General features: G+C 41.1%; 1 protein-coding gene across 2 annotated transcripts; it reads left to right on the forward strand.

The window, feature by feature from the left end:
• Positions 1–673: 673 nt before the first annotated feature.
• Positions 674–17,806, forward strand: LOC148038193 (putative serine/threonine-protein kinase At1g01540). Of its 2 annotated transcripts, none has more exons than XM_087669829.1 (9): positions 674–1,092; positions 1,211–1,273; positions 1,382–2,157; positions 2,262–2,366; positions 2,539–2,661; positions 16,484–16,654; positions 16,761–16,890; positions 17,033–17,245; positions 17,384–17,806. In XM_087669829.1, the coding sequence occupies exons 3-9, from the start codon at positions 1,415–1,417 to the stop codon at positions 17,627–17,629; spliced, it is 1,731 nt and encodes a 576-aa protein (XP_087525955.1). In that variant the 5' UTR covers positions 674–1,092; positions 1,211–1,273; positions 1,382–1,414; the 3' UTR covers positions 17,630–17,806. The 2 variants fall into 2 exon arrangements, with proteins under 2 accessions (XP_087525955.1, XP_087525956.1); XM_087669830.1 differs by having other exon boundaries at positions 17,387–17,806.
• The last annotated feature ends 7,559 nt before the right edge of the window (positions 17,807–25,365 follow it).

A 25,365-nucleotide genomic window follows, 5' to 3' on the forward strand; every position in this document is an offset into this window, starting at 1 on the left:
TAATAATAACCACAGCCATCAAAAACTTTTTTGATAATTCGATACAGTTCCGAAAATATGACCAGAACTTGGAGTCAAAATAGTAACGTTGGAATCACTACAAGACGACCCAAAAATACACATATTTGATAACATCACAAAGTTCGAATGGCCAGCAATTAAAATCAAAAAATAGTAACGTTCAGCTCACTGGAATACGACCAAACAACACATACTTAGAGACATGCCATTTCGATAATAATAATAATCGCAATAACTTAAAACGTTTTTATAATATCTGCAGGGAATACCAGGAAAAAGAAAAAATCCCTGAATACTATCCAGATGATATGAAAAAATAAATAAACTAGTCGAAGCCATTCGGCTAAATATTAGCTGTAAATATCACCAATTTATTTATTAATAAGAAAATTAAATCAAGGATAAATGAATCAAATCAAATTTAAATGACAGAAAACGAAATAATGATAAAAAATGCATCCAAAAATCTCATTCCTTCCTAAAAGGTAAACGTTTTCCTTCTGCTAATATATAGAAAAAAGATTTAAATCCCATTTTCCTTAAAATGAGTAAATATGTTTATTCTCTTACTGTCATTTTGTAAGAGCTTAAAAATGCATTTAAATTCCTATTTTCCCTCTCTCTCTCTCTCTCTCTCTCTCTCTCTCTGGCTTCTTCATGGATGCAGTAACTATAGATCCCGTGCATCCAGCTCTTTTCTGTCAGCTTTGCCTCCTCTTCGGTTCGCCTCCTCCTTCTTTACCCTTTTCCTACTCTCTCCTTTTGCTCGCACTGTGGGATATCCTCCTCCGGACACACACAACAGACAGTTGGAAAGGCAGCCAAAAGTTAAACAAAGGCAGCCATAGCTTTCTGCACTCGGTCGAGCTGCGCAATGAGCTGTTTCACGGCCAATCTCCCTGATGTGTCAACAGTGTTGTTAGGATTTTCTTGTGCCCCCTACCAGCTTTCAGCTCAGCTTTGATGGCATATTTCCCTGTGGATTAAGCCATTAGGGTTCCTTTGTACATGTTGAATCCATACACACAGTTTCCTGCTTGAATTTAAGGCTGGCTACCTGAAGTTGGTAAGGTGATGGCTTTGATCGCATTGTTAGCCAGCTCTCTGCCATCTTGCTTGACTGTTTCGTCTGACGTGCTCTGGTGTCTGACAGACAGCTCATTGCATTCTACTTTTCCCTTGGATGCAGGTTCTGCTGGTGTACCCCCACACAGGATATGTTTTGTACACTGAAGCTAAAATCTGAGAACAGGTATTGTATTTGTGTATAGATTCATTCCCTTCACATGCTTTGATCTGCTTGACGCATATGCCCCATTGGCCTGCGCTAATGCTTGCAGTCCTGTCTTTCAAACTGCAGTACCTTGTTCGGCACGGATCTCTGCATACAACCATGGATTTTTTGAACAATGTGCTCTCTAAAAGAACGATCATCTTCGGGCTCAAATTGTGGGCCGTCATCGGTATTGGAGTAGGGGCATTTATTGTCCTCATTCTCTTCTTTCTGTCACTATGGTTAAGCTCGAGGAGGAAAGCTGCAGAAAAGCCAGTTATTCTGGCACACAAGGCCTCAGCGAAAGACATGATGAGGGCAGAAAGGGCCAGGAAACCTATTCCACAGGGTGCGTATGGCCGTTCCCTGAGCAACTTGTCTGAAGATAGACCGCCAATCGAGAAGGTTGTGGTGCATGTTCCAAATGGAGAGCAAGGTTCCGACAAAGGCGAGAAGGGCTTTGATGGCAGAGGAGCAGCAGAAAGAGGCACAAGGCCAAACCTCCGGCTTGGTGAAGACACCCGTGTGGAAATGGTGCACAAAGCACGGCCTACCCGTGTGGAAAAGGGACCTGTTGAGGGGGAGAAGAGAGGGCATCACCCACATGATAGAGGCTCGAGCGCCAGCAGCAATTCCCGATCAGCAGAATCTCCAGCTCCTGCACCAACTGCAGGTACAGGGATCACAGTTCCAGAAGTTTCCCATTTGGGATGGGGCCATTGGTACACCATGCGTGAGCTAGAGGCTGCGACTGATTCCTTCTCTGATTCCAATGTGCTCGGTGAGGGAGGATACGGGATTGTGTACTTTGGTCAGCTACCTGATGGTACACGCATAGCTGTGAAAAATCTTCTAAATAATAGGTAGGAGGATTGCGATCATTGCAATTTCCCTTTGTCCTCTGTTTGTGACGTCTTAAAGGGTTTTGCAATGTAATTCTGTTCCTGGCCGATTTTTTCGCTTGCAGAGGGCAGGCTGAGAGGGAGTTCAAGATAGAGGTAGAGGCGATAGGACGTGTCAGACACAAGAATCTTGTACGGTTGATTGGATATTGTATGGAAGGCTCGCAAAGGTGAACTGTAGTAAATGTTGGAATATAAACATTTGATTTGAAGGATGAGAGCAGGATCTCTGGCACTTTCTTTCAGTACTCACACAAGAATTTACATCTTACGTAAGTGCTGTAGAATCTACTAACTGATTGCCCTTTGTTATTTGGAATGTATGTGCTGCTTGCTTTTCAGGATGCTTGTTTATGAGTACATTGACAATGGGAATTTGGAGCAGTGGCTCCATGGACAGCTGGGGGAACATCCACCATTGAGTTGGGATATCAGAATGCGAATTATTCTCGGTACTGCAAAGGGGTAATCATCAACTCTTTCTCGGTCCATGCTCTGTCGTATCAATTGCCTCTTTTGGTTTGTGCTTTTGAGGGGTTTTGGATGTAAGTGGTGCACCTCTCTTTCAAGCTTCACTAATTATTCATTTTGACACAGCTAAACTACACCTAACTTGCAGCCATACAAAGGTTCTATAATTGTCAAAAAGGGGGATCGGAAATAATTATTGCCCTTCATTCAATGTGGAGAAAGCATAGCTAGCTCTTACACTTTCTATGAAACGTCCTCATTAAAAGTGCACATCAACTATCCCAACTGTGCCCGTGCAATATCCTGTTCTATAGCTTTAACTCACAGTTCCACTTCCTTGTAGGGTAAATGTAGAGTCTACTATGGGATCGAGTATTCTTGTTAGCCTAATTACCAGCATGCTGCATGACTGGGCTTTTAAAGGACCAATTGGATGCACTTATCCAATTCCCTTGTTTGACTTTTTATCTACTGGAGATGTAGAGCAACCTCTCTCTGGTAAGAAAGGTTATGCTAAAATGTAAGGCTTAAATACTGTTTCTGTGGATTGGGAGCTTGCTCAAGGTTAACATCTGGTTTCAGTTACTTGGCCTCTCAAGTCAAACATGTAACTGTTTGCTACATAGGTTCCATCTGTATCTGGTAGTGGCTAAATCTTGCTACTCTGTCCATTTTAATAGCTGAGAGATACTTGCTTGATTGGTACTTAGTGATTCTAATTAGGCCTTGCCCAAGTTTTACATCTGATGGACTTGCCGGGCTTGATACATAGTTCAGTTTGTATCTGATTGTGGCTAGATCTTGGTATGATCACACTAAAAAGTGAGGTTTCAAGACTTTTCTGTTACTAGATTGGGAGCTAGCTTACAGCCAGTTGCTTGTTCAGGGTTGACATCTGATGCTCTTGCCGGGCTCTCAAAGTCAAATGTGCCACTGCTTGATACATAGGATGAAACTTGTAATGCTCAAATAAAAGAAAACAAGATCTCCTCACAAACTTTCATATTGCAACTTAATATTGCTCCACCTACCATGTTATAACTACCCTCAGCTACACAATAAGACGATATTGAGCAAAGAGAAGCTTTGAAAAGAATAATCTTGAAGCTTTTGCTGTTATGGTGTAGCATGTCTTCCATAGCTCAATACAGTCTGAGTTGTAGAACTAGGCAAAGGCTTTAGACCCATTGCTATATCTGAAAAAGACTATCTGGACTTCATTGATAATGAGAAACAATTTCATGTTCAACCTACCAATCATAAAACCAATACGTTTTGACTCTTTAGCCATCCTAACTAGCTGTACTACCATGTTGAAACATGGATCTAGGGTGGCCTAAACCAGAAAGTTTTGTCTCTTGAGCCTTCCCAACTAGGTATAATATCGTGTTAAAACATGGATCTAGGGTGGCTTAAATAATTTTAGTAACTCCGTGATAAAGAAGGCTTGAGAATAATATATGAGAATATGCAAGAGCACATGTGTATGGCTCAAGTCCCTTGGGACCCTTCCATTTATAGTGAGCCTTATATAGGCAAGCTATAACATTGATTCAGAGATGACCTTTTATTGCTTTTGCTCATTGGTGACTAAGTTGAAGGCACCCTACACATTCCTTTGACATGGCTTTTCCCTTCTATCCCTTTGGCTCTATTGGTTGGCTTCTTCCTTCTCTTGTGGTGCTCTTTGATTCTCAATAGAGAAGAGTTGCCATTTTTGGTGTTCTTATTAGATCTGATGTCTTTAGATCAGCCCTAGATCACCCTGGTGGAAGGTTAATTTAGCTCTTTTGCCTGTAGTTGTGTTTTCCATTAGGCAAAAACTTCTTTCTACCTAAAAGAGTTATTTTCAGCCCAGACCAGCCCTAATTCTTGTGTGTTTTGTACTATTAATGGCCCCCAGTGAATCTAATCTTGTAATTGGGAGCATCTGCAAAGCTCAATTTTCAGTTTTCCTTTTGCACATCATAATTCTAACCCAACACAAAACAATTGCAAATCTCTTTTGAACACCATTCTGTAAGGAAATGCTAGGACGAAAGGAGATAAATAGAGATGTAAGAGGCACAATAAACACATTCTCACAATTTGATGAATGCTTAATGAAGAAGAGGGTGTTCTCAACGCGGCCTCACGCCTCCTGTCTTGAGGACTAGGGCAGATGTGAGCTATGATAGGTGTTGGAGATTCTGAGAACTGCTGCAAGGGTGACAATTTAAGACAGATCCTGCACACGGCAGCTGTCCACCTGTAGGATGCCAAGAAACTGCCATTCTCCTGTATACTGGTGCAGAAACAGCACAAGAACAGTCTCCAAGAGCAGTAGGTACAGATAGGAGCACCTTTTAGGCTTTGATGCAGAAAACACAACCACCTAGAGCTTTTGGACAGTATCATCTGCCTTGAATCTGTTGGGAATGACAGGCTGCAGTCAGATTTGCGGGCAATGATTCTGCTTATCTGCATGGAGATGATGATGTGGTAGGGTGGCAATGACAGTTGGAGCACAGGACAGGCAGCAAATGCAGCTGGGAAAGATGATGACGGTGGCTGTTCATGCTGTAGGGTGGCTGGTGATGATTATTTGATGTAGGTCTGGCAATGAGGGCATCAAGCTGGGTGATGGCAAATTATGATGTGGGATAAGAGTGAATGCCATGATGCCCTTTTATAGGTGGTTTTGGGGTATTTTTCCTTTATGCTTTCTTTTAATAGCAGACTTTGGCACATAAGGAAAGAAAGGTCAGGGGTAAAGTTTCTAGGAGATATTTTGTGAAGTTTCAAAACTATTCACCAATGGATGCAAAATGGATGGAAGAGGATGACTTTGCAGACCATCCTCAGTTGTTGCAACTTTATTTAGATGCCTTTTAGTTAGAGCCGACTTTGGTTTGGGCTCAGTCAGGTTTAGCAAAGTAGGGGTCCGGAGCATTGCTTGATGCTCAAGGGAGAGAGAGCACTTCCACTCCCCCAGTTGTGGACAACTCTCGTATGTAGTGGATCTTGGATGTATTCAGCATGCATACAAGGTATTATGTTGACATTATGTTTGCCATCAGGTCACTAACTCATGTACTAGTCATTGTGAGATGTATGTAGATGAGTACGAGTGCCACTTGGGCACTAAAACTATACTTTTGCATTAGATTATGATCAGTTTGGCATGAGTTTTTGTCTTAGTTTTGAGACAAAATTTTGATTAGTTTCAGCTCAAATTTTGATCAGTTTGAGGACCCTTTATAATCATTTTTGGAATTAGTTTTGCATCAGTTACTGATCAATTTTTGCAATTAATTTGTGATCAATTTGGGGTCACATTTGTAGGAGTTTTTGATCAGTTCTTAGATAGGCAAGTGATCAGCTTATGCACAGTTTTCAATGGTTTACAATTGGTTTATGGACAGGAGCATGTTGAAAGATTCAACCACAGTTTATGCTGAGAATATGCTTCATTGTGTTCTAAAGTAAGAACAGTTGAGAAACATGAGTTATAGATGCATTCAATGCATTTCTAGCAACAACTTTGCGTTGTTTCTGAGTTTTATTTAATGTTTATGCTGGTTGGAAAATTTCAACAGCTTTGGGGCATATGATATGGTTAGATAATAGTGTCCATTGCAAAGATTTCAAGGGAGAGGTCTGTCACAAAGGACGTGAAATTTTGAGATGCTTTAATCTTGTTGATAACATTTGATTAGCTACTAATCAAATGTGCAAGGTTGTTTAGCACGTGATGCACATGGCAAGTATTTCTTGGTAACAGGCCAAGGATCATGAGGATGCAATGGGTATCAAAGAAAAAAGTTGTGATAAGTTATGCTAGTTGGGCGTTGGTGTCAGTTTTGACCCTACCATAGTTATTTGGCCGATAAGTATTTGTGGTGACACTTGGGACTAGCATTAAATAATTGCTTAATGCAAGTTTAAGGGTCAATAGAGGTTGGGGACTCCCTCCGGTTGCAAATGGCCTAGCCAATTTAATTATGGATGGGCACATTTATTTTTGGGCAGGGTTAGAAGGATTTAAATTAAATTTCAGAATTATTTAATTTTGAAAATTAGCTAAATGGTTGGATAATGTTGAAAATTGGGTTTAGAAGGTGGCCACTGGGCAAAAATAGCCATGCAAATTGAGAAAAGGTTTTTGGGGCTTGGTTTCAGCCATTTAGGATTTTCTAGCTTGTGAGAGAGAGAGAGAGAAAGAGAGAGAGAGAGAGAGAGAGAGAGAGAGAGAGAGGGTGTTGTAGATTAGAAAGATAAAGAAATACCAAAAGAGATGCTAGTTTTGGGGTCAACATGGTGTTCGTTATCCAAGATTTTGAAGGTAAAGTGTGCGTTTCAATTTATGTTTATTTACTCATTACTGTAATAAAGTGCTTGATTAGGGAATCGCCACCCTCTTTCAGAGGAAAGGTTGGTTTTATGGATACTTTAACAATTAATTGAGAAACGAGCTATGATATCAATTAGAGGTCATTATGTTGTACTTTGCTCCAAGCTACCAATAGATCCACAATTGTCAATGAGCTTAACAATGGTCTTTGTGTAAAAGACAACTCTCCTTAAGAGGCAAAGTTTGGTAGACAGAAAGAAGATTCACCCTCAAATAGGTGCCATAAAAGTATTGTCTATTGAAGGCAAGATTTGACCCTTGGTCTCCAAATGATCTATCTAATTGATCTATCTCAATGCCTCAAATCCAAGGAGTTATTGTATTAGGCACTTGTAATTGCAAGCTGCCGTGAGATTACGGGGACTCCGTGTTAGAGGTAGAGTCATCCCTTGGACAGTTAGTTGGACACGTCAGCAGAGCATGGCAGTGCCACGTTAGCACAGTACGGCAGAGGACATGTCAGCAATGCAGTCGAACATATTTTCTGTTTGTAGTCGGCTGCATTTAATGCAACTGACGTGGTACTATTATTTATTATTATTTAGCTATAGCCAGTGTGTGGCACACTCATTGATTCACATTCAGATTCTGATTTTGAGATCTGTTGGTTGAGACAGAATGTGCTCAGACTGACAGAGATTGAGGTCATCAAGTCGGAGACACATGCAGATATTTCCTCTGTCCCCGTGTATATTTCTGCACTCTTATATAGCATACTACATTGCAGATTTTCTGCGTTTACACAGTCTCCTTTTCTCTCTCTTCTCTCTATGTTCACTCTCTGTCAGTCTTTGTCCTACGCTTCTACATTGTTGCCCTATTTCAGGATTCGAGGGCGAGTAGGAGGGCTGCACATCGGATCAAGGTTGAAGCGAGCGTGGGCGTGTAGGAAAGGAGTCCAATTGGTGAATTTGTTGCAGGTTATTGCTGTTCAAAGGGGAGGAAGGCTGCGTTTTAGGCCTTCCATTGCAGATTTTACCTTTTCATCGCCTTCGGCGAGTGAAGAAGGTTTGGGCAGTGGAGGAACCAGCCCTAGAAGGCTGTGTTTACACAATCAAAGGGGGCTGATTTTGCGTTTGTGTAGGCATTGTAGGTTAACATGTCTACAGAGATTGATTTGGAGTTCCAGGCGATCATGGACAGGAAGGTGTCTGTCTTACCGGCTCTTCCATTGGATCAGAAGCTTGATGGTGACAATTACCACATCTGGCGGGTGATGATGTTGGCCATTTTAGAGTCTTATGATTTGGCGGAACTGGTGATGGAGAAGATTAAATAGGCCCTTGGTGAGAGATGAGTCCAACCTCTCTTCCAATGCTCGTGCGGAGTTGACCAAGGCCCAGTCTCATTGGGACAAACTGAATGCTAGGATTTGTTCTTTTCTTTTTCTGTCTTGTACAACAGTCGTGATAGCTCACATCGAGCACTTGACGGTGGCTTGAGAGATATGGTTGGAGCTCGATCAGATGTACAACCAAATGACCCCTGATGAAGAGGGTTTCTTTGGAGGTGCAGATGCGGAGCTTGTCCATGAATAAGTCTTCTTCACTTTAGGAACACATCAACAAACTTCGGCAGCTTTAGATATAGGTTTAAAATGCGGGGAAGCCTATTTCCTCCTAAGATATGACGATCACTTTGCTGTCTCAGTTGCCGCCACAATTCGGTTCTTTTTATTCCGCTCTTATTGCCTTAGGGCGGGAGTTGACTCTTTGGTGGGAAGAGTTGGTTCCTATGGTCTTGGACCAAGAGGAACAATTGAAGGGACAGAATGCTTCCAAATTGGAGGCTTTGGTTGGTCAAGCTTGTCAGAAGAAGGGGAAGGACCAAAAGAAGAAGAAGAAGGACAACAAATCCAAGAAGGACAAGGAGAAGGCGTCTACAAATTGAAGTCTTCTACATCTCTTACTTCTCTTCTTCTTACTTCTCAGACACAGTCCAAGCTATGGTATGCTTAGTTTGGCCACCTGAACTATGAGTATCTTCGAAAGGCGTTGTGAGGATTGTTTGTTCGAGGTTTGTTGGATATAGTGGCGAGCCATTAGCCATGTGTCTCCTGCATTCGTGGGAAACTGCATTGGGATGCGAATCCCAATAAAGCTTTGAGGTGGTCTACTTCACCTATGGAGCTTGTCTCTACGGATCTTTGTGGCCCGATAAGGATCGAGTCCCTGAAGGGGAGCTTGTACTTCATGTTGATCCTGGATGACTACAGAAGGATGACACGGGCCTATTTCTTGACATTGAAGTCGGAGGCTTTCTCTCACTTCAAGGATTGACTTCTTTTTGAGGAAAACTGATTTGGCTGGCAATTGAAGACCTTGCGTTTAGACAAGTGAGGTGAATTTATGTCTAATGAGTTTGCTCATTTTTGTGCAGATAGTGGCATTCACCAAGAGTTTGCTAACACCAATACTCCTCAAGAGAGAGGCATTTTGGAGCGGAAGAACCGAAGTGTGATCAAGATGGTACGCACCATGATGGAGCACCGAGAGACACCTCGGTTTCTGTGGGCCGATGCAGTGGGTACCGCAATTCACATCCTCAATCGATCTCCCACCTCGGTCGTTGAGAGGATGACACCTTTTGAGGCTTACTTTGGGACTAAGCTTGATGTCTCTTATTTCAGGATCTTATTTCCCGAAGACACAGCATGACAAGTTCGAGGTGGCTTTTCGACGTCAGGTTTTTGTTGTCTACAACTCCCAATCCCAAGGTTATTGTCTGTTTGATTCTGTAAAGCAGGATGTCTATACGAGCCGAGATGTGCAGTTTGTGAAGGTTCCGGCCACTGAGGGGGGTGTGGAGCACCCCGTCCTTGGAAATCCATGGGAGAGTTGGGCTCTCGAGACAGTTCCTTTGGAGCTAGAGCCTCTTGATGGAGATTCTTCTTTTGATTCAGAGTCTTCACTTCCACCGGTCACCCCAGAGGAGTTTTCGTTGGTGGATGCTACTGAAGAGATTCTAACAGACTGCGTGTTTGCGCCTGATTGCATGATGGTCTGCCTTGGCTGCTCATGGACATCCCGAATGAAGTGATATTGGATCTCAATGTGCTTCGTCTAGGCATGGAATACAAGATTCCGCACCAAGGTAATGCAACTCTCATTGTTGCACCACAAAAGAGTAGGACGAATCTGGGGGCAACCAAGCTCCTCCAACAATCTCCAAAGCCACACAACCTTACATGTGGTGGAAGACGCAGCCCGATGCTCCACCTTAGTAGAAGAAAGAGCGACCGTGGGCTACTTCTTGCTACTCCAAGAGATAACACCTGTACCCAAGGTAAAACAGTAGCCTATAGTATACCGCTGATGGTCCACATCGCTAGCCCAATCTGAGTCACTCCAACCTGCAAAAACAAGATCTAAAGCATCTGTGCCTGCTGGATAAGAAATCCCCAAGGGAGAGGTTCTCCTCAAATACCAATGAATCCTCAGAGCAGCTTGCCAATCATTTGTTTGGGTTCACTCATGAACCCTGCCAAAAGACCCACAGCAAAACAAAGATCAATACGAGTGTTGAGAAGCCAAATCAAGGATCCAATCAACTGACGGTAGCGAGAAGCATCCGTCAAGGGAGAATCGGACTGTGAAGTGGCCTTCCAGTTCGGATCCATATGTGGAGTACTACTACAAGACGGAGGATAATCTTGCAGATTTGTTCACGAAGGCTCTTCCCTAGGCTTTACTTTGTCAGCATTCCAGATCCCTTAGTTTGATTCCTCGTTCAGGATCTGAGAGGGGGTGTTAGAGGTAGAGTCATCCCCTGGACAAACAATCGGACACGTCAGGAGAGTATGGCAGTGCCACATCAACACAGTACGACAGAGGACACGTCAGCAGGTGCAACGTCAGTAGTGCAGTCAGACAAATTTTCTGTTTGCAGCCGGCCAGTTTTTTGCAGTTGGCTGCATTTAATGCAACCGACCTAGTGCTGTTATTTATTATTTTTTGGCTATTTATAGCCAGTGTGTGGCACACTCATTGATTCACATTCAGATTTTGATCTTGAGATCTGTTGGTTGAGACAGATTGTGCTCGGGCTGACGGAGACCAAGGTCATCAAGTCAGATTTTCTGCGTTTACACTGTCTCCTTCTCTCTCTCTCTTCTCTCTGTGTTCACTCTCTCTCAGTCTTTGTCCTATGCTTCCACATCGCTGCACTTTGACACTTGGGGCGAAAAAAATGTCTTGGATGGGGGTCATGTGATGTGGGGCTCCACTATCCACAATCTAAGCGAGAGAAAAAGTGCTAGGTTGCAAAGAGAAGACCTTTGCTAGATGAGGCTTGTATTCTTGGATCTCTTTAAAGAGATGAGGTGGGCCTTTACATTGTCTCCTTTTCTCTCTCTCTTCTCTCTATGTTCACTCTCTCTCAGTCTTTGTCCTACGCTTCCGCATCGCTGCACTTTGACACTTGGGGCGAGAAATATGTCTTGGATGGGGGTCATGTGATGTGGGGCTCCACTATCCACAATCTAAGCGAGAGAAAAAGTGCTAGGTTGCAAAGAGAGGACCTTTGCTGGATGAGGTTTGTATTCTCGGTCTCTTTAAAGAGATGAGGTAGGCCTTTGCAAATTAGTCAGAAAAGCCCTCTGGAGTTGAGAACGATGTTGACTATGATGGTCGGTGAGTGGCAGTGGTTTTTGACCACGCCACTACTCCTAATTTTGGTTGCCACTACCCTGTTTCCTTCACTGGGGGTTGCTTGACTAAGGGGCAGGGGTTTGATTCTTGGGTGTTACTTGTGCGCTTCTTGCCTTTGCTCAACACTTGTCATCAAAATGGCTAGCCTTTTGACAATGTTGACAATATTTATTTTTGTTAGATACATTCTGCCATCTAGGGTTGAGAGAAGATTGGGAGGTTCCTTGTGGCTTACTAGCTTGATTTGGGTTTTGATTTTGAAATTAATTTTGGTTTTGTTTGCCCTTCCATTGTTGCCCCTTTTGAGAAGATGCAATAGGGGTCCCCTCTAAGGAGGAAGTATTATGAAATTGATCAACTAGTCGAGTGTAACGCATTATTCGGCTAATACTCAAATTCATAGAATGTAGGCATGATAGGCTATGGGATTACATGTTGCACAAAATGGAAGTATTTGTTTGGTAGCTTGCTGAGAAACAACATGACTTGGTCATTAGAGGACTCCAGAGTCTCGTGGTAGAGAATTCAGTGCGTCGATACTCATCCAACTTGACCTTGAGGTCATCTCAGTTAGTTTGATTTTGAAGTTTTGAAGCTCTCAGCCAAGTGTAATACAACGGGTTCTATCTCGAACCACATAGTGGTCGGTCAAATGTGCCCATCTCTCAAATGTTAGGTCAAAGTGTTGTAATTGTGAGTAAAACTCAAGGAGGGGACCTTGCATCAACTCGACTATGGTGGAGGCATTTCTAGCCTTCCATGAGTGGACAACCTTATATGGAATGAGTGAGGGATAGGGTCAGGGTTCCAACTCTTGAATAAGGTCCCATAGGTTCTGAGAGTCAATAATATGCATCATTATATTTAACCAAGTGATGTAGCTAGACTTGTTGAAATGAGTGTTTTAAGAAAAAGCATGCTGGATCGATGAGGAAAATGAATTATTTGGTGTTGGATAAGAAGGGTAGAAAGGAGGAGGTGGGTGGCGCGCGCGATTTCACAAATCACTTTTCTTTATTTTTTTTAAATAAATTCTCCAAAACTAACTAAAACATCACTTGTCTTGAAATAGGTTGTGGGTATCCATATGATGCTGATGGTGGAGGCATTGGAATGTATGTGTTTCCATAGAGTGCCGATGGAGATGGAGGTATTGGAACAATGAAGCCTTATCCCAAATGATAGTTGGTGCATAATAGAATGACCAATAGGTCGAGTAGGTAAAGTCACAGAGGCAAACTGTGGTACTAGATTTCATCCACACTTGGGAATGCTTGGGAGAGTGTCCCATGCGGGGATATTCTAAAAGTGTGTGTGATGGAGGTCTAGCGTCCTCCAAATGTGCATTTATACCACTCGGATGTGGAAAAGAGGAGGCCCTAAAGGATGTGTCTATGTTTTGTAAACCTTTGATGTAGTGTGGAATGCCACATATGGTCATTGAAATGAAGAAGTGAATGATGGAAATGGAGATGCAGTGGAAGAAGATGGTGGGATGGGTGGGAATGAGAATTGAGGTGTGGAAGAAGAAGAAGTGAACATGTTAAAATGAGATGAAGAAGCACCAACTTCAAATTAAACTTGAGAAGCAGTAAATGAATTTGAAGGGAAAAATGGATAAGGAACTCTTATAGGAGATTCTCTCACTCTTTTGCTTACCTTGTCTTAGATTTCATGTAAAAGTACTTGTCTTCTTTGGAACTCATAAACCAAAAGTTACTTTGGAGATGTCCTTCATCAAGAGTATCTCCCATGATATGCTCAAAAGAGGAGTCAATTTTAATAGATTAAGAAGTAGAAGTAGGCATAGCTGACACAAAAGTAGAGAAGAGAAATGAAGGTAGAGGTGTGTACTCTCACTCTTTTGCTTACCTTGTCTTAGATTTCATGTAAAAGTACTTGTCTTCTTTGGAACTCATAAACCAAAAGTTACTTTGGAGATGTCCTTCATCAAGAGTATCTCCCATGATATGCTCAAAAGAGGAGTCAATTTTAATAGATTAAGAAGTAGAAGTAGGCATAGCTGACACAAAAGTAGAGAAGAGAAATGAAGGTAGAGGTGTGTACTCTTGCTTGTTTCTCGACATGCTCGGTTTGAGAGAATGAAGTGATGAGGTTGTGTTCAAAGTCATCTTTCCTTACCTAGTTCTTGCTTTTGAGTAGAGCTTTTTGATCAAGGGCCTAGGTTTCTTCATAGAGTACGTAGCTCCGATACCATGTAAAGTTATGTTTAACATAAAAACACAATTGCAATCATACGACAAAGCATAGATTGATAACATAATGCAAATAGGGTTAGGGTAACTCAAAGACAACGAACACGATGAATAATGAAATGAATGAATTTGAATAGAATATTATGCTCAATGCAGCAAACACACTATTCAGTGATGAATATCAAACCTTGAACTCTCGTGTCCCAAGGACCAAGGCAAAGATAAATGAGCTCGAGAGTGTGTTGAACTTTGATGGATCCCGAAATGCAGCAAGGCAGCCTTTGAAGGTGTCTGGCAGTAGCAAACGCAACAGACTGGAGCTGATGGATGGGCAAAGATGAGAGAGAAGATTGCAAACATAGATGGTGATGGGCTCACAACAGTCAAGGTGGCAGCAAATGATGAAAATGCAGTAGTATAGGCTGCATCTACAGCAGCAGATCAGTTAGAAACTGAAAACATAGTTGTGGTTGGAGTAGACAGATCAGGGTGACAGCATTTATGATTGTATGGCAGCTGGGGGATGCACAAAAGTGTAAACACAGCAAGTACAAGAGTTGCCAGGCTGTGTGGAGCAGTCGCAAGGTTGAAAGGAGTCCAGAACATCAAGAGAAGGCTGATCAGCAGGCGTCAAATGATGGATGAGGATGATGGACAGCTCTGGCTGAGATATCCTTTGTGAACGGGGTGCAGACAGTGAAGCTTTAGCATCAGCAAACCTGAAAACTGTAAAAATGAGATTGGGCTGAATGGAAGGCAGCCTGTCTATTTAGAAGAAGTTTGGGCCCTCCCAAATAAGGGTTTGCATGTGGGACACAGCCTCTAGGATCACGTTTTTTCAATAAAGTTTGGTGATGTTCATTAAGCAAGCATGTTTTGGGGCTGTTTCAAAGAAGCCAATGCATTTTAAGCTCGAGTGTTACATCATTGGATATCCGAATGGGTGCTAGTGGCACTTGGGGGTTAGGGTAGTTGAGTCCTATTTATAGGACTCAATGCTCTCTTGTGCACATTCATTGTGTGATCACCTCTCTTGGACTCTTGGCCCTATGCAGGTGCATTGTACATTGGGATGGTGTGGGTTGGTGGTATGCGATGCCAACCCTTGGGATGTGGTCGTGACCCGGAGTGTTGCTAGCTCCTAGGCTTGGGGGTGAGCCTGTTTGGCTCTATTGGTGGGAGGTGAGTTTGATGTCCAATTGTTTTTATTTGTGGATATGGCTTGTGTCATGTCTTGTGTGCAAGTTGGATTCTAGGGGAACGTTTTAATTGTGGATCAAATGGGGTTCCTGCCCTTGATGAGGCCCTATTGTGGATGTAGCCAAGGTTCTTATCCTCGATGAGGCCCCATGGGTCTTGCAAATCCAACACATGCTGCTTCAGGCTAGATCACATTTGTAATGTGATGCGTTGAAGTGAGTCTTATCACCAAACACATTCTTGGCCATAGTGGAGTAGTTTTGATGAGGAGTGACGTGAGGGAAAAATGTGTGGAAAATTATAAGATGGTCAGGGGCATTACATGTGGCATGGAGATGCTTGGGAATCATGATGTGCACTCTTAGGTGTGGACTAGTGAAAGGGGATGTGCTAGGAAAGAGTAGGATGGTGCACTGGGCATTAAGATGTGTGCAAACTGTGGGGCCACCTGAGTGATATTGGGGGCTTTTTCATGTGGGATGGATATACTCTGGGAGGTGCTCAATTTGGGAGGGGAACTCTCACCATTACCTACGGGGTTTGTCGCTAAAGGACTGGGATCCCCTGAGTGCATAGGTGTAGAATGTAAGGGATGAATGATGGACGGAATTGCTGAAGGTGGAATGGCAGATCAGAAAAAGTATGTAAACGAGAAACTATCACCTGTCCTACCTCTAGAACCACCTCTTCTCACATTGACATACTGATATGTGTTTTGATCTCCATGGTTATCTGAGCCCATATTGACATATTTGGTATTGGCTTTGGTCTCAACAGTAACTTGTGCCCATAGCCTTCACAGAGGCTTCAGTCTTGTGTGTGTTCTTTCTTCCCCCTTGCCTCTGTGTTTCACGTTGCAGCATGTATTCTGTTGAGTCTCTTTCTAGGGTATGCAGCCCCTTGCACATGGGCAGTTGTTTACATGACTGTCTGTGTACTAGCCCTTAAAGGCCAGGAAGATCAGGATCCAAAATGGTTTTCACCAGTTGATCGTATTTGAGATTGCTGTGTGATTGTGAAATTTGAGTCCTTCATCATATTGTTGTAATGGGTTCAGTTAGTGTAATGTTTGGTGTTTCACGTTGCAGCATGTATTATGTTGAGTCTTTTTTTTGGGTTTTCAGCCCCTCGCACATCCAAAACGGTTTTTACTAGTTAATCTATTTGAGATTGCTGTGTGAATATGATCTTTTGAGTGCTTGAAATCTTGGAATTGTTTCAGTTAGTGTTTTTCACTTCTAACATTATTCACAACTCCCTTAAGATTGTTGTTATTAATGGTTCTGTCACCATCTCTGGTTTTATGTCTTAATGGCAATTTATGGTGTTGTAATATTGCACGCTCTTGGTGTTTGCAGACTGGCTTATCTGCATGAAGGGTTGGAGCCTAAAGTTGTCCATCGTGATGTGAAGTCAAGCAACATCCTGATAGATAGCCAATGGAATCCAAAGGTCTCTGATTTTGGACTTGCTAAATTGTTAGGGCCTGGAAACAGCCATGTGACAACACGAGTCATGGGGACATTTGGGTGAGTCAACTATAAGAGCATGTTAGCTGATAAGGTGGAACAAACAGCTAGGAATTGTTTTGACTGTAGGTGGTATGTTTCCTGAGGTTTCTATGGTATGCTCCAGGTATGTTGCTCCAGAATATGCTCTCACCGGAATGTTGACAGAGAAGAGTGATGTGTACAGCTATGGGGTGCTCCTTATGGAGTTGGTCACAGGACGAGTCCCTGTTGACTTTAGCAGGCCGCCTGCTGAGGTGAAGTAATGTTTTTAGCTACAAAACAAGTGCACGGTGGATATCATTTTCTTAACACTATTTCTTGGGGACAGTAGGGCTTCTAAATATGAGGAAAAGCTTCAGAAAACAGATGTAATCACGATTTGCTGGTGCTTTGCAGGTTAATCTGGTGGATTGGTTGAAGACAATGGTGGGTGAGCGTCGAACTGAAGAAGTGGCAGATCCAAAGATGCAGGATAAGCCATCGCCACGGGCCTTAAAGCGAGCACTGTTGGTAGCTTTGCGTTGTGTTGATCCTGATGCTCATAAGAGACCTAAGATGGGCCATGTGGTTCATATGTTGGAAGCAGAAGACAATAATCCTTTCCGTGAGGTTAGGAGCTTTGGCACAAGCTGTTGTTCAAGTTGAGATTGAGAACGTTTTTTTTCCTGTCCTTTCACTTGAATGACAATCTACTGGGAGTTGGTTATTGAGCAGGATTTGTTTGCCATCTTTTTACTCTTATTTCAGCAGGAACGCAAGAATGGTAAGGAGCCACCCAGGGCGAAGGATAATCCTCATCTTTTGCAACCCACTACCAAAAATCAAGGTATCCCCATAGACGCTCCTCTTGCAGCAGCAGCACAAAGAGAGACTGCTACACACAGACAAGGTTACAAGGATGCTCATAGAAGGGGAATTAACAATGACATAGGTCGTGAGATAGGATCTCCAAATGGTGTTGATCCTAGAGCAAGGTGGAGATATGAGGGGTAAGCCCTGGTTGAAAGTCTTGGAGAACAACTCTAACATCACTGTACACATCAATGTAACATGTCTGGCATACACAAAAATGGGTCTTTTAGATTTTTAGGATGTAGATGATTCCTTTCAATGTATACATGGACAATGTGTGTTTCTAATGTTGAGTGTGAAGGATACGACATTCTTTCATATCTTGTGTGTATTCTTTCATCTGGTGTGTTATTCCAATGGTCGATCCTCACGTAAACTTGGGTTTCACTAATACTGAATCCTGGTTCTACATTCAAAATTTGTTAGTAATTGCACCTATAATTATGAATAAGGCAGAGCTATAGTGCCGTAGTCTGCTTCTTAATATGAAATATCTGAAGGTTTCCAATTTTGAGTGGAGCATGTGCGAAGCAAAACAGACAACAAGCTATATCATTCTGCAATTTTAATTTAGACAAAGGGGTGGGGGTAGTTTAGAGCCCTCACAGACTGTCCCATCCTTCTAGCAGAGTGGTGGAGGGCAGATGCACGAAAGGTGGCTGTGAAGGGCACCTGCATTGCATGGGGCATATTTGAAGTTTTTCACATCTCTTGGTTCCATCCTTCTAGCAGAGTGGTGGAGGGCAGATGCATGAAAGGTGGCTGTGAAGGGCATCTGCATGGGGGGGCATATTTGAATATTTTCACATCTCTTGGATTCGTGTGCATTTTATTTAAATAATATAATCAACTACAACTAACGTAGCGTGTTTGTTACTCAAATGTGTTGCTTGTAATTGTGCTTTACACTTGATGCGGTGATGTAAACGATTTAAGTCATGGGGGGGAATGGTTTAAACAAAAGTGCTATTGGATAAGAGCAAGCAGCTTGATTATCTCTAGGTAGTGTGATGAATGGAACATGTGAAATATGGATGTTCAACTTGAATGCATGCACAAAAATATTTATTACCATCTCATCTTATGTTGGTGGTATTCAGCGCCTCCCAATTTGCACTTGTGAATTAGTTGGCTCTTCCTTGAGCATATGCCCAATACAATTTATCCTATATAGCATATAGCATAAGGTTGTGACATTTGGGCTAGCCATAAGCCTAAGGTAAAACCATAAGACAAATCTTTGTCAAATGAAATTAGACAAATGATAGACTGAACTTAAATATTGCAAATCAAACTCAAATAGTTTGTAACAAACTTTAAAGTATTTATATAATCGATGGGCCCTTGTGAGCTATCTTGAAGACATAATAAGCTTTGAGTTGCAAGCTCGTAAAGCAAACTAGAAATTTGAGTAGAGCACATTGGATATGGTAATGATTTAGACTCTTCCATATGTGAAGTAAAGTATTGGATTCTTGTTTGCCTCTATATTCTCTAGAAAACATACAATCTTAAAAACAACATTATTGTGTATTAACATACATATCAATTGTCATATGGGCCAACATAAGCTTATACATGTATTGCAGCATCCCCACTACATATGTGCCCATAAAATGAAGCATTGGGTTGCACCTTAATTGTAACATAACGACATCAACATGCACTTTACTTATATCATCCCCAACATTTGTCTATGATTGACTATAACATTAGCTTGTGTTATGATGATTGCTTTAAAATAAGATGATTTTATATTTTTAAATGTTGTGAAGTTTCATTTGTCTATTTGTTACATGATAGTAACTCATATATGCGTGCAAGTATGTAATAGTGGTTACATTATGTCTAGTAGATAGATGGTAGAGAATGAATGTATTGTGCTGTGGCGAGTAGATTACGGGACCGAGTTAAATATAAAAAATAGAGTGGAATACATTTTAATACGCAAGGATAATTATTTTTGGATGCTTTCATAGTGCGAAATTATTGTATTTGTATGCACATATATACAATTTATTTATTCGATTGTACCCTTTGTGCAAGACCTAAAGGATTAGACAATATGTTTGTATAACCTTGGAATAGTTTATTGAGCTAGAAGTTGGAAAATAGAAGGTAGAAAAAAAAATCATTGCAAAGAAAGCAATAGCCCAAAAAGGAATGTATTTTGAGTAAGAGAGAAAATTGAAGAAGAGTGTACGACATAAGTATTGGGTACAATCTCACCCCATGTATGGGGAGGTACAAGGTTTACACAAAAACATTCTCTAACACTTTAAGCATTACACAAAGGTTACAACCAAATAAATAAATAGTGTGTGTGCAAATACAATAATTTCACACTAGAGTAGCACCTACAAATACAATAATTCTATACTATAGAAGCACTAAAAAATAATTAATGCTTGTGTATTAAAATGTGCTCCACCCAAGATAACGATTTCATGTAACCCTTGGTAACAAATTGCTCACCACATGGGTTTTCTATTATTGTACATAAGATAAATGATAATGATAATGCATATGAAGACAATTGTCTTTTAACCCCTATTTATTTATATATAAAAACTAGAATCTAGCATCGTCAAAGACTACCTCGCTCGGTTGTTGGGTCTTGGATACGGAATGTGCCACCTATTTGTTGGCTCTCCCCTCCTTATTGAAGCAGACCATCGGAAGTCTTTATTGTAGATTGACTTTGATAAAATTTTTAGAAAAGACACCGATTTTGTTTTTGGTTGCAAAAAATCTTAAATAAAGCATAGTCAAAGGAAAATAATATAGGTCACCTGCATTTTCAAAAGGAAGGCAAAAATAGCCCAAAGAACATAGGATATTTGGGCCGGTGATGGTGGTAGAGTTCCAAACCCACAAAGATTTTAATAGTAACAACCTAGTACGAGTAAATCGACTTTGATAGCTTTACAGGCAGAACCGCATTTAGAGGGGAAAGGGGTGGTAATCAAGGAATATGGACAGTTTTGTTTGAGGTAAGTAGTTTTGGACCTTCACAAGGGTCTTTACACTTGAATTCGTTCCCTTGGAGTCCATAAACCACATGTGAAATCCTTCGTTGGTCCAATAGGTAACAGAGAGAGATGCTCCTTGAAAATGTCTTCCATGATTATTAGATGTATGGCTCCTTGAAAATCCTTGGTCCAATTGGTCTATAAGAAAAAAATAGATACATATAAAGTTTAAGGAACTATCATGGTTCTTCCCAACTAGAATGAAGAAACTATAATCTAAAAGGACACATCTAGCTAGGAAGAAACATATAATGTGAAGTATTTACTCAAGATATCTCTCCAACATGGATAAGTTGAATCATTGAGGTAAAGCTACTTGATGATATGCTAGTATCAAACAATTTAAATTTGTGTCAAAAGAGTAGTTTTGAATGGTTGTTGGAGTGGTGGGTTGGAGATAGTAATCTACATGTACCATATAGTTAAATCAACCAGCCTAAAGGTTGAAATGGCCCATGCAATAGTGAGCTACAAGTGAATGAACTTGTCAATGTCATTGACATTGCAATTCATGAGATATTTGAATGGATATCCTAGAAGTATTTTTGTTCCAATCCCTTCTCTGTTTTGCTAAGAAAGGGATATCTGAAAATGAGCAAACTGATGTGGACCACTATATGGACCTCTCTCATGCACTAGATCCGGAAGGACCACACTATGGACATCTTTGATGTGGACCATTGTATGGACATATCTAATGTACTGGATGTAGAAGGACAAAAAGCTATGATTTAGGTTGAGTGAAGATATGTGTGTACAATGAGAAGATCTACAAGGGTAGTTGAAGATGAGGTTCCGGAAGTTAACCTAAATGTGGAAGGAGAGGCTAAATCCATTAAGCTTAGCATCTTTGTGGAAGAAAACTTCGAGAAAGATCTTGTCAAGTTGTGCAAAGAGTTTCAAGACATTTCTACTTGGGATTATACGGATATGAAGGGGTTTGATCTAGTAGTATGCCAGCACATGATCAACGTAAAGAAAGATGCTAAGCCATTCATTCAAAAGAGGTATATAATGAACCCGAACCATGCTAGGTATGTTAAGGAAGGAATTGACAAACTCCTGAGGGTTGGGTTCATCAAACTGGTTAATGAAGTTAGTTGGTTATCACCTATACTAGTAGTGATGTGCAAAAATAATGGGAAGATTAGAGTCTGTGTGGATTACAGGAAATTGAATGAAGCTACCATTATTGATCCCTTCATGATTCCTTTTACCAAATCTCTCCTTGATGATGTGGCATGCCACGAAATGTATAGTTTTTTGGGTGGATTTTCAAGTTACAATCAAAGTAGGATGCATCTAAAAGATATGGATAAGATATCCTTCATCACAGAGCGGGGAGCATATGTTAGCACAGCCATGAACTTTGGATTAAAGAACAAACCTCCAAGTTCCAAAGAACTACCCACGAATTTTGAGCCATACCTAACAACTTTCACGAGGGTATTTATTGATGATTTTTGTGTCTTTGGCAATAGGTTGGAGCACTTGAAACACCTTAGGATATGTTTTGAGAGATGTAGGAGGTTCGGCATGTCCTTAGACCCTTTCAAGTTAGTTTTTGTAGCAAAGAGGGGTGTGTTCTTAGGACACATTTTGTATAAAGAAGGCATGAATATATATCCAAGAAAGATAGTAGCTATCTTGAAGGCCAAGGCTCTAGCTAATGTGTAGGAAGTTATGAGGTTTGTGGGCTAGGTGAAGTGGCACAACAGGTACTTAAGGAACTTGTCACATATTTGTTCTCCTCTTGCTACTTTAACCAAGAAAGGAATGCAATATATTTGGAGGGAAGATCAAGCGAGAGCTTTCAATATCCGCAAGAAAATGCTGGTGGTAGCTCCAATACTAGAGCCTCCTACATGGGACTTACCCTTCCATGTGTTTGTGGATGCTTCTGATCTAGTTGTGGGAGCTGTACTTATGGAGGATATGATACTTGGCTGGTATAGACCAATATACTATGCAAGTAGAAGATTGAGTGTTGCTGAAAAGAATTATTCAGTAATCAAAAGTGAAGCACTTGGAATGGTTTATTTCGTGCAAAATTTCAGGCACTATTTGCTAGGTAGTCGGGTGATATTCCATGTAGATCATCATGCACTCTTATTCCTAATTAGTAAACCCTAGTTAATATGTAGATTCACTAGATGGATATTGTTGTTACAAGATTTTGATTACAAGGTCATTCATATTCCAAGGAAAGACCATGTAGTTGTTTGCTGACTATTGCAATAGATTGGAGAGTGATGATGTAGAAGTAGGAGTTCCTGATCAGTTACCTGATGCTAAACTCTTTGAAGTTTAGGTAATAGACCTAGATTCATATTATGACCAACTGTTACATTTCTTACAGAAAGGAATTATGCCGGCACACCTTGATCAAAGAAGGAGGTTGGCACTGAAAAGTCAAGCATTTTAGGTGATTATGAACACAATGTACACATAAGAGGAGTTGATAATGTACTAAGGAGGTGTGTACTCAAATATTTACAACCATCATTTCTTCATGAGGCCCATGCTGAACTTTCAAGTGGTCATTTTTTTGGAGAGATTAGATACATGAAAATTTTACAGGCTAGCTTGTGGTGGCTTACTGTGTTCAAGGATGCCCATCAATATGCTAAAGAGAGCTTGCAATGTTTGAAGGAGGGTCAATCTCTCGATAGGGATAGGATGTAAGATCATGCAATACTATCGCTTAGCCATTTCAGAAGTGGAAAATTGATTTTGTTGGACCAATTAAGCAAGTTGCTAAAAGGGCATGCAATCAATATAATTTGGTTTGCACTGACTACTATATGAAGTGGGTGGAAATTCAGGCCTTGAAAGACAATAAGGCAGCCGATGTGGCAAAGTTTTTATATTCTAACATCATGACTAGGTTTAGATGCCCTATTGAGTTAGTAAGTGGCAGGGGTAAATATTTTTTGAATCAGGTTATTAAGGGGCTGACTGTAAGGCACATGATTTTACATAAAAAGCCTACCCCATACCATCATAGGCCAATGGGCAAGTAAAGATCTCCAACAAGATTCTACTCAATATCTTGAAGAAAATAGTTGAAGACAAAAGGAAGGATTGGGATGTCAAGTTGCATTTTGCATTATGGGCATTCAAGAGAGCATATAAGGTCACTGCATGACTCAGTGCCAATGAAATTTATGGTTGCTAGTTTAAGAATTACTATAGAGAATAAGTTGGATCTTGAAAGTTCAATGCAATACATGCTAGAATAGCTCCTAAAATTGGAGGAGCATAGAGTGATAGATTCCTATGTTGCAATAATTGCATAGTCCATAAGGCAAACATGGGTGAACAAGCATGTTAGGAAGAAATTTTTTGAAGAGGGGGATTGGGTTGTGGTATATAATTCAAGACTTGGAAAATTTCCAGGGAAACTAAAGCTCAGGTATGCTGAACCATTTGACAATGCTATCCATAAGGACCTTGGAGAGGGTACATTTTTCTTGAAGGACCTAAAAGGCAATGTGTTAAAAATTGCAATGAATGGTTTTTAGCTTAAAAGTTTGGTTCAACCTTATTATACACCCATTAATTTAATTATTTTCACTTGGAAAATGCAATCAATTAGGGACAATTGTTTGTGTGAAGAATCACACACTCATGAGAGTGAGTTGACATTCGGCACAAGGGTGGGAAAACTCAAGTTATGGACTTGGACTTGTCAATGCAAATGGAGTTTGAAACATATCAATTTTCTTTCTCACTATCACCACTCCATGATGTTGCTCCCACGAATGACACATACCCGTAGGTCATTTGCTCGCAAGTTGATGCTCTTCAAATGTTGTTTCATGATCGATGATCGAAGATAGTCCTCTCACACAACCAAAGACATGAAAGCAAAAGGAGCCCTAGTATATATGTGTGGATTGGTGATAATATCAAATTAAGCTGGTCTTCCAACAAGTAATTGAGAAGACAAATGATGCCAAGATGTCAGAAGCTAGATCCACAAGCTCTGGGTGTTTCGAGACTAGCGAGTCATTCCAACACTACTATGGCTATAGATAGTGATGGCTATCATTCCAACAAGCACTCACACTATCTCAAAGCCAAACAACCCCTCCCCGACATTGACTCCAAATTGAACTCAACTCCAACATATGTAGCTTACAAGGAATTTCTCGCCAACTTTAGAAGAAGCTTGATTCTTTGCTCCAACAAAGACGATACCTCCATAAATAACTCCTCGGTTGGTAAACATTGACGAGATGTCTGAGAGCTATCTTGTCTCTACTATACTTAGCAAACCTCCACAGTTCTATCATACATTTGCTACCACCTTACGATTGGTTTCTCAAGGCAATGGGCATTAGTATTTTGTTGATGAGTTGACTACACTATGTTGCAAGAGGAGCAGAGTTGTCTTGACCACTCTGCTATAGTAAAAGAAGAGATGCAACTATTACCGCAAGCTAGGGTATGAGATCTTTGAGTGCCGTAAGCATAAGGTTGCAGAGGAGAAGAAAAATCAAGCCTCATTGGCTGCTACAACTACTGTCTCGAGCTAGCCCACCATCAAGCAATAAGCACGACTACTAGTAAAGTAGAAGCCACACGCGATTCTTAACCTCAGCCACCACAAGGAAGTCACAGTGCTACTTTGCAATAATAACAGCTCCCTTCCATGATATGCCCTTCACAATATATTGGAGCCTCGAGAGTACTTATGACGATCACTCTTACTACTAGTGGCCGCCAACTTCAAATTGTAGTACAAAAAACATAGCAGCCTTTGCTTCAACACGTTGAGCAACAGCCTCCTCTCTATGACAGACACGATCACCCTAGAACCATGTCGGCCTCCCGTAAGCA

Source organism: Lygodium microphyllum, chromosome 3 (assembly GCF_053477565.2).
Source record: "Lygodium microphyllum isolate KBCC chromosome 3, Lygodium_microphyllum_v1.1.10, whole genome shotgun sequence".
NCBI classification, from domain to species: Eukaryota; Viridiplantae; Streptophyta; class Polypodiopsida; order Schizaeales; family Lygodiaceae; genus Lygodium; species Lygodium microphyllum.